General features: G+C 32.4%; 1 protein-coding gene across 1 annotated transcript; it reads right to left on the bottom strand.

Moving 5' to 3' along the window:
- Window positions 1–565: 565 nt before the first annotated feature.
- On the bottom strand, window positions 566–6,136 carry LOC145742514 (LIM/homeobox protein Lhx3-like). The gene is made up of 6 exons (XM_082560288.1): window positions 5,620–6,136; window positions 2,720–2,894; window positions 2,410–2,612; window positions 1,639–1,796; window positions 1,168–1,411; window positions 566–1,053 (listed from the first exon to the last, which is right to left on the bottom strand). Exons 1-6 carry the CDS (start codon window positions 6,134–6,136, stop codon window positions 566–568), a joined length of 1,785 nt encoding a protein of 594 aa, XP_082416414.1.
- Window positions 6,137–10,932: the final 4,796 nt, after the last annotated feature.

Raw genomic sequence — 10,932 nt, 5'->3', positions numbered from 1 at the left:
TCAGGCCTTTGAAGTAGTTGAAAACCTTCTAACGATTTTATAGAATTAAAGCTTAATGCTAGGCAACTTTTTAGTTTTTAGTAAAAAACATTTAAAATAAAACTATCACCCTTAAAAATCAAAAGAAAACAGCCTATTTTTAGAATCTCGAAAACATTCTTACCGAACGAAGTGGGAACACTGCACTTCAAACTTTATCCTCAAAAATAAAAAGAATTTATTCATTTTCCAGACACGCCTTGTAAATTTTCGGAAATAATTTCAAAACGCAAAATCAGCGATTTTAGTATTTGAATTTATTGCAGAAATATTATTCACAGTAAAAATACGCTTATAAATATCTAATAGGAATGATAAGAACGGGATTGATGCAGCATTTTACAAAAAATATAACTCACAGCAGGTAGTTGATAGAAAAAAAGGTGTCGTGCAATAATATTTAACGCCTTTATCTAAAAAAAATACAGAATATAGTGTTGAAGAAAAATGTTTATCGTTAATTAGAAAGAAAAGAAACAATCAAGAAGCAAAAGATAAATAGTCAACCATGTTTCGAACCTAAATTTTAAAATTGCTGTACGTGGTCTAAGTCGCCTAACCATGACCTTGGACTAACTGATAAATCGCTTATATTCGATTGTCCACTACCTTCGGAGATAACATCGGACTCGCCTGGGACACCATTCGGAAAATTAGACACAAACATTTGCCCACAAGTTGGCGCATTGTTACTGGAAGTAAAGGGCATGGTTGCATGTGATAAATGCTGTTGGCCGTGCATTATTTCCAATCCCATGTTACCATTCGATTCTAGCATTCTGGAATTGATATCAAATTGTTGGGAACAGTGTTGGGTCGTAAGAAAATGTGAATCGGGGACGACATTGATTTGCTGGTGGGGCAATGACCCGAAGGGTGGTTCGTTTGATGGGTGGATGATATTGGGAGGTAAGGGACATGACACTGGGGCCATATTTTGGTGAGAGGGGATCATATCATTGTTGGTCATAGCGCCCCGGTTTTCACCCATTGGTAACCCAGAATATCTATTTTCTAAATAAACAAAAAAATTATAAAATTATGTTAACTAAAGAATAGTCAAATTTCTACAAAAAAAATGCTGAAGTTTAAAGTACATTTAAATTGATTTATAATAATGGTATTTACCTAATGCATCCATTTGAAATGGAATAACGCTTGGGTCCATTGGCACATTTAAATGATGATTTTCCATTGGGGAAGTTGACATACGTTTTCTGTTTTGCCCAGTTGCTCTGCGCTTTGCACAGGGAGTACCCTCCGAATTTAAACCACTAGGTGGCGTGCTATCGTTAAAGAAATCCCCCCATCTCTGACGACCGTTGTCTTTTTTGATTCTTTTTTCTTTTGCCCGACGATTTTGAAACCAGACCTTAAAATGAAAACAATTAGAATATATATCTTGCAAGTGAAAAAGTATCATTATATTTTATTTAAAACGAAGGGATAAGAAAGTATAATAAAAAATATAAAACTAAAATCATGGTTTTTAAAAGTGCTAAGATATTATTTTAAAGTATATCTATGGCAACCTAACCTGAACATTAAACAATTTACAATTCCTTAAAACTGGGTATAGAAATTTGCATTTTATCTTACTTGTACAACTCTCATATCCAGTCCGGTATCGGCGCTCAGTTGTTCACGCACATGCCTTGCCGGCTTTGCGCTCTGGTTATAAGCCAGCTTAAGGGTGTCGAGTTGCTTGGCCGTAATGGTTGTTCGAGGTCGCTTAATACCGTTCTCCATATCCAAATCTACAAGAAGGAAATAAATATTTATAAGATTGTCAGTAAACTTATCCGCAATTCGTGCAGGTAAATAAGGCGCGCGTGGTTATTGCCGAATAATACACCTCTTATGCTAACTGAATAGTAAGATACATGTGGTACTGCATGTAGTATTTTGCGGGTTAAAAAGGTTGAATTTGGCCATATGCAAAGTGTCCTAAACTTAGAAATGCGTCCATTATACTGCTTAAGTTTATCGATCGATTGCGCTCGTTCAATATCGAGCGATTAAAGGCGCTCAACTGCATCGATTTTTTCTTTGTTGCTTTTACGCTCACTTGGGCAAGCAATAATCGGATAAACCATGTCGTCGTGATCGATAGATCAAACCGTTCTAATCCTGCGGGAAATATTAAACCAAATCGCCGCCAACGTCAGCGTTTTACCGCCGATGCAGCAACGGAAAGAAAGATGCGATATGTAGAGATCGAACGATAAGATGTAAGTTTATAGATTATTTGTTTTAATCAAGTGCCGTATCGTCCTCAGCAAATCCCAAAAGTACCCAAACGCATACACAACGTGTTAAAAATAAATCAACTACATATAGTCACGTGACGAAAACTTGCGGACAACTTACCACGTGACTTGGCCTGTTCGTAGTCCTTCTTGCAGACAAGGCGACTGTCGTCGAGAAGGTAAAACTGGTCGCCGGTACCAAGTTGGTCGTGGCACATGAAGCAACGAAAGCATTCGAGATGGTAAACGTTCTCCTGAGCCCGGCGAACCACTTGAGTTGGGGGAATCCCCTGTTCGCAACCAGCGCACTTTGTTCCGTATCGCCTACAAAAAACAAGGCAATTTTAAAATTTGGTCAAGGCCCATTTTCAGTTAAATTTCGTAACAAAAAAAATTACTAACTTAAAGTTACATTATTCGGTTACACTTACTTAAAAAAGTCGTCCTTGCAATACACGAAGTTGCCTCTTGAAAAGCATTTGTCGTTCAGCTGACATCCGCAGTCAGCACATTTCAAGCACTGTGCATGCCATGGCTTATCTTGTACTTTCAATATAAAGCGATCGAAGATATGTTGGTCACAGCCTGTGCACTTTGGAATTTTTGCTAAAAAGAACAAAAGTAAATAAATTAAATTTCAAATCACCTTATTTGCAAATGGCCGACTTTATAGCCCTAAAATATGAAACTCTAATATTAGGTATAGAATAGCCAACGTTTTGTGACTTTAAACTTACTTAACACGTCAAGGATGTTATTATATTCGCCAGTGTTCTCGCATAATTGAATATCTTGGTAATCAGACACATTATCAGTTTGAATATTGTTTACAATTCGATAATTAGCGACCGCTTGCTTATTACAATTCGATCCAGTTTGAACCGATTGTCTCATATAAGGGCGAGATCGAGAATAAGGGCTACGACTTGAGCTCATTTTGCCGACAAATTCAGCATATGCGTTTGTTGAACAGTCAATCACCATTTTTGTTTACGAAATTGCTTTTTTAAATGATACACTTTTAGTTGTAATATAACAAATTGAATTAACTAATGATGATACCCAACGGTCACCTAGGGTTTATATAGTGTTGCCTTTTTTGTTCTACAAGCGCTACAAGTGATATTAAACAAACTACCGCTAATAACCGGTAAACGAGCGAACTTGAAAGGCTAGGCTCGGTGTGCTAGACACACTTATGCAAACACAGTTTCTCTCATTAACCGCCCAGCAGCGGATATGCGACTGCAAGTCGGTTGCTAGTAAGGCGCAGCGATGCACAGTATAGCGAAAGTGCGAAAGCAGGTGCTAAGTTTACACGACAAATTTGTGACGACACAAAAGAAATGACTATTTACTTTCGAGCAATTTTTCGTGTTTTCATTCATTTAATGTCGAAATAACATGACTCAAACCGCTTCATCAAATAAAATACTAAAAAGGAAATATCAAACCAAGTTATCGGAAATGTTTTTTGTTTGGTTATCATTTGTAACTTGTAAATTCATCAAACAAATTAAACATAGGTTAATACCACTTAAATGGTAAATAGGTGTTAAAAATTTGTGTTAAAAAAGTTTATACCGATAAAAAATATAACAAATTTGTGTTTTCTTAGAAATTGTAACAAATCAGAGTTTAAAATTTACAAAAATTATTATATCTAAAGTTAAATTTTAAACAACAGCTCAACCAAAAGTACCCAAAACCAAAATTTAAACAAAACAAACCATATATACAAACAGCTATTTAATATATTCAACTTTTACAAAAATATATATTTAATTTCTAAATGGGTTGTATTATCTAATTCAATATTAATCCATGGCATTTACAACGACTGTATATTCTGCAATTGTTTAATGTTACCATTTCAGAAACCCGTGTTTGTTTACCTTTAGACCGCTGTTTTACCGCGATTTAACACAACTCAAGCTGAGAGATCAAATAAAAAATCTCGCTTTTGTGACAACTTGTAACGGAAGAGAATCGCTTCATTTTGTAAACAAATTAGGTTTTGATGTAGTAAGGCTAATGAGTATTTAATTTGGGGTTTTAGGTAATGATTTTATTTTAAAAATAAACACGATATCTTAAGAAAAAATTTGTTTTTTAGTATATAAGCCAATACTTTTTTTAAGGTGTTATTTTTGTTTTAGTGTATTCATGCTTTATAAAAAACTACAATAACTAGAAAATGCTTGGTTTAAAAAAAAATGTATATGTTTAAATTATAAAAATAACTGATTTTATCTATAGCTATATCATAGGAAAGTTTGAACTGACCAATTACTTTGCTAATGACCCCGGCCCAACTGACTTTTGGCCAAAGAAAAAACAATAAACAATTAAATATTTATAGGGAAGGCTGCCCGACATAAATGATTGACCAGTAACGCCATCACTAGTAAACTAACAGCTAAGAACGAAATAGATATTCACAACTAAGAACATGGAGGCTTAAAGCTTACACGAAAGATGCTGTTACCGATTATATAACTGGACAATTTACGCCTCAAGAATAAAAAATAAAAGATAAAAACACCTTTTTATGAAATATGATACATTAATAACGCCAAGGCGTGATCTCCAGCTGTCTAAAAAAATTTACTAGTTTTTATTTTTCAATAAACACTCGCTCAAAACGACATTTTTTGATAAAAAATAATAAAATAAATTTGTTAAACTGATACTAGTATGATATTACATGTTTTTGTGTTTTTAATTTGAATTTTAAATGCGGTATTCTATATACATTTTAAAGCGCCATTTTGTAAGGAACCCTTTAAAGAAATTTTTCACACGAATTTTTTATGTTTTAATAACAAATAAAAACCCAAATTTTAAAACGTTTTTAATCAAATAAACCCAAAAATATTGCAGCCTTCAATATATTATACTAAATATGACCTATAGAAACATTTAAAAAAAATATAGTACCGTTTTTCTTTTGCTAATAGAATTACCCAGACCTAATTAGATTTTCGAATCATATAGCGCTTATAGAAAACGCTTAAACGCCAAATTGAATAATTTAATCGAAAACAATTTCATTATCTTTTGCTTTATAAGAAACCAAAAACTAAAAATCAGTAATACTATTTTACTTGCAAGGCTAAGCAAGGCTAACAGCGCGAGGTTTTGGCAAGGTTTTTGATAATTTGTCTAAATTTTCTATGGCTAGTAATTAATAGTAGTTTAGTTTTTAACTTTGTATAAGTTTTAACATAAGGCAAATGCTAACATTTAGACCTTTTATTATATTAAACTATTCAGGGCAATAAAGTGTATTTATTTTACAGTTTGAAACATAAAATACATTTTAATTTACCTTGTAAGTTGGCATCTGTAGATAGCAAGGCGCACAAGGCTTTTTGTTTAGGAGACATATTAACTTTAGATTGAGTCTGCTTTTGATCTTCGATTTTTACACCACGTGACTGACTTAAGGATGGGGCAAATACTTTATTAGATTGGGAATTTTTTGATCTTGATTCGTTATTGATAGGCGAGGATGAATACATAGGGTTTCCAGGGTTGCTAGGGAAGTCGTTGCTATGGGTCGACATCAGTGAGTTTGAGAAATCCATTTCCGACAATGACTCCGTGTCCTCGTCGCAGTCGATCACGATCCCGTCGTCGTCTTCATCAAAGTCCTCATCGTCTTCTCCGAGGTCGTCCACGTACTTCTCGAAGTCGTCCAGCGATTGGTCGGCCTCGAACAAGCCACGTGACTTGTGGGTGTTGTTGTTGATGTCTTCAGACCAAGTGTTGTGGTGAAGAAAATTGAAGTGTTCGGCTTGGGGAAACGTTTTGGTGGTGCTGGACTGAAAATCTTGATTTTGCATCTTGTCTTATTCAGGTAAACACTATTAACAAAAACTTTAAATAATACAACGCATGGAACTTATATTATTAACCTGTCTAAAATCAAAACATTTTGTTTTAATGGACAAGAAGCAAAATAAATTTAAAATTATCTTGTTTTTTTATATTTTTAAAGTCATTTAATTCTAGATAACTAATATAAATTTTAAAGTAGACCCTTGAAATGTTATTTAGAATTAACAAAGTATTTTGTTTTACAAAACAACAATTTAAAACTAATTCTGCTGAACTAACAATTTTAAATTTTAACTCCTTTTTCTGCGAACAATAATGATATTGCATACGCAGTAAGCTGTACTAATATACCTACATTTAAACGCAATAGCATAAAAAACAACGTCGAGTACGGCTTGTTTAAGGCTCTCGCTTTTACTCACTACTTAACCGCTTGACAGTCTAAACGCCATATTGAATTTCAAAAAATGGCAGCTCCATCTGTCGCCTGCGTAAAACGAGTAACTAGTTTTCAAACGAGGCCGCTTTAAACAGGAGGTAACGTTACAATGGTAGGCAACCGCGTTGCTTAGTAACTATATAACACAACAACTGATTTGAATATATACAAAGTTAAATAGAACTAGCTTAGCTACTGCAGTTGTTTTTGCAAATGTTTTGAATTTGTAAGTCATGCGATTTCAGGAGAATTTACATGTACACATTACATCACGAGCAAAAGTGTATTAGGTAATGCTGTATTTGGCCGGCGCGGCGGATTCATTTTTATGTACTTTCGTGAGTCACTTAGTCCAACTATTTCATTATTCATTGGCCAGGCCGAAATGAGCCCGTTTTCGCCTAATTTTTACCGGTCGAATTTTCATTCACGCGCCGCCGCTTCTTTTACATTATTTATTTTCAGCAGAAGATACACATCGGCTGCCGATTTTTTGCGCCGAATTTTTGTCAAGATTGTGACGTCACACGGCCTAACAATTTGTGCAAGGCTACCAGCACGTGCAGGGCTTATGTACGGACGTGTGCATGTGGTATAAGTGATGTTATCACGCATACACAACAGCGTTATACGAAAGTTGAAGCTTCCATTAGTTTTAATATTTCATTGCCTTCTCGAATGCTATATCTATAAGACGCCAACTGATATAAAAAATAATAATAATAATATGCAATTAGAAAAACAAAAGGGCGCTGGAAATGTTATCTAGATTGAGACTTTATCGCAAATCGGAATCGCTGGGTACAAGGATGTTACTTCGCTAAACATTATTTTATCTCGAATTTTTGTTTACATTTATTTTCGTTTATCTTATGTGGTCTTATGCAATGACTTAAACGGTTTGGTCACGTGACCCAAATGTTAGCCTTACAAAAACGTAAAAAAAACAATAACATTTTTTAAAATTAAAAATATTCCTATTGTTTTAACGGTTAAATACTAAAATTACTAATAGCATTGTCTTTTTTGCATAGTTTCACATTGTTTCGTGGTTAAGACTATACACATTTAATATTTAAAAAACTAACTTTAATTTTACTAGCATCAAGTTATTATTTTTTCTAATCAAATTTATTCATTTTAATATTTTATGATTTTGACAGATCGTAAGATATTGTCACAAACGATTTATGCGTTTTGGAAAAATTATTAATTTTTGTAAAATAAATTTAATTAATTCGTTATCTTAATTTTTTAAATTTTGTTCTTAGTATTACGAATAAAACGATAAAAACATTTTATTCTTATTTTTAACCAATTTTATTATTTATTAATGTTCTAAAAGCATGCAGTTATACTTTTTAGTTTTTAGCTAAATAATCCACTATTGGTATTTATCATAAAAATACCTATTTAATTTTATATAATATAAAAACTGTAATTAAACAAAAATTTTAAAAAATGATTTTATTATTTTTCCAAAATCTTTTGAAAAAAGTAATTTCGAATTTTTCATACTAAACATATTGACTAAAACACTTAACAAATAAGTCTAATTTACAACCTCCCGAACTAACCACTAACTTAAAATGTAACCTAAACAATGCTCAAATCGTGTATTATACCAACCCGCAAATCGTAGAAAGAGAAATCGTTTTGCTAGAGAGAAAAAAATAACGACCGACAGTGATTTAGCGACGTGTTTTAAAACAAAGAAACGGATTTTCGCACATGCCATATGTTACTTCGGCCATGGTCAGTCTAGTTTTTTGACCACACCTATTAATATATGCACGGGTATTTTTGTTTTAAGAAAGATAACAACCCTCTATTATTCATTATAAGCACTTGGTTGTTTGTTTATTTGTCCTAGAATTCCGTAATTAAAATAGCCTTTGTTATTTAATGTTTTTTTTTCTACGATGTGCTACCGTATATAGAATGTTAAAAATAGTGATTTTATTTTTAATTAAACTTGTTAAAAATAGGTTTCCAAGTAAGGAAATTTTTCCAAAGGTTAATCCTGTATAATTGCGTGAATTTTGCACTTTCGCTGATATGTAAAAAAGAATAAGAATTAGTACATTGCAAATTCTAATCCTTAACATCCTATTTAGATGTATTGTGCACATAAAACTTTACATAAAAAATATAATTGTGTCTATAGATATAGTTTATGTATTGCCTTCATTGCATTTTTTTAATTTCAAAATTTTGTTTAGTGTAACAAGAATTGCATAACTTTACAATTAATTTATGAGAGAACTTTAAAGAATTTTTTGTTTAAAATGTGTTGTAAAAACGGTTTCTTAACTTTGCATCAAAACTACCCAAAGACCGGTTATTTCCAGATATAATCAGTTTTGTTTACCTTAAGATTTTACTAAAATAACAAAATGCAATCCGTTAACTTTCGATCTGACAAGTTAAGTGACATGCTTTCAGACTGTCTCGTCTTGTTTAGTAATTTTGTAAGTTACACTTACACTAGTTAGTCGCGTGCCTACACCACTTAAAGCGACACATAATACGTTTATTTCTTATCAGTGTGCAATCTAATCCAGTTTAGTTGTAGCATATCGGTTTGAAACAAAGTTCCACGACCAAAAAAAGGAGTTAGTTAGGCAAGGCGACCAATTTGACGAAACTTGATATTGATAAAACTGATAATTACTTTCGCCTACGTTTATTAAATTACATCTAGTTACAGTTTTTGGTAATTTTCGATTACTCATTAAAACACTGATTTTGAAGTAAATCTAACCGTCATTTTCTCAAAATTCAGCGGAAGAAAAACTTCGATAAACAGGCTAAAGCGATAAACATATTCCACGAAAATAAAAAAAAAACGTCTCATAAATCAAACTTTAACCTAGTCATTTGCCAAATTTCTTATAATTTAAACGTCTTTTAAAAAGATATAAAAACCCTTACAACCCCAACTTTATATTCATAATATATTTAATGTTAATATTTTTTCATGATATTGTTCTCGTTACTTTTACGGTTCGCACACCTTATTACTTTAGCGGTCATATTTTTTAAAGGACCATAAACTACAAGTGATCTTTTACATCTGTCGAGCTAACACTTGACCTTGCGACCACGTGACCCAATACTAAGGTGACGCAAGCCTATTGGTGCACTATACACTTGAGCATTGATAGATTGGACCGCCGAGCTTTGTAGGCTATCATGTCCGTTTACAGAACAATGTAAAGCGATTATGTGCTCAATGTAGTGAAAACTAACAACAGTTGGCCGATAGCCTTTTAACAACAACAGTTGTTTGGATTACTAACCAAGATTCACTGTCAATTTCAAAGCGGAGATTTTTCTCTAGCTATTTAGTCGTAAATAATCGTCTTGAACTAGCCGAGAGTCGGTGAACTCATCAATAAAATATAGTAACCACATGTATCTGATACTAAGGTGCTATGAGTGCATACTATTTAGCACAGTATTCAAGTTTTACCTATACACTAAAAACGCCTAAAACATTCTGGTTAACCCCTTTTTTTAATTAATGAATTGTTTTGTATCATTAATCTTACATATTTATACTTTAATTTTAACTTGTCACATCTAAGTTTGAAGATTAAGCTTAACTAACAAACACTATTAAAAATAAATTTGAACAAGAACCTATTACCTTACATTGCATTCTAATTTAACTTTGTATAAAAACAATTTCTAATATTGTATTATAACTTTACTTTACACAGTAACAACCGAAATCAATTAAACATGTAGTCAAGCAGTTCAAAACTAAAACGCAATTTAACTATGAGATGCTGAAGCAAACGGCGTGATATTGCCCCAACCCAGCCTTGGAATAAAAGTTTAACCTAGCCTTAATATAAAAGCAACCTGTTACTTGCTTGTGGCATTTAGTACAACATTTGAACTAAAGTATCCTCAATTTATAGATAACAAAAATCCTTTTTAGATCTTTTATAATAAAAGTAATCAAGGTTTGCCTATACTTTTTTGTTTTTGATGTATTTAAAAAAATACGTAAATATAAAAAAAATGAGTTGTTGCTGTTTAAAACATTATAGCAAATATAATAAATATCTGTCAGCCCAAGTTCCGAGATAGCTATTTTTTATCTTGAAAAATGTTGTTTTATAAAAGGTATTATTTTTACAGTTCAGCATAAATATATTGATGCAGTATGCTCATTTTATCTTTATGTTTGGTATTACCAATAACGATCGTTTTTCCTATTTTCCCATAGGAACAATCAGAACACCTTCATTTGGCAACACTTAATACTTCAATAATTATTGATTTGTTTTTATTTTGACCTTGTGACCTCGTATTGAGATATCGAACATAAGGATTAAAGATTTAGGGTTC

Source organism: Corella eumyota, chromosome 2, assembly GCF_963082875.1.
Source record: "Corella eumyota chromosome 2, kaCorEumy4.1, whole genome shotgun sequence".
In the NCBI taxonomy this organism is placed as follows: domain Eukaryota; kingdom Metazoa; phylum Chordata; class Ascidiacea; order Phlebobranchia; family Corellidae; genus Corella; species Corella eumyota.
This window is presented reverse-complemented; position numbering and strand designations above follow the sequence as displayed.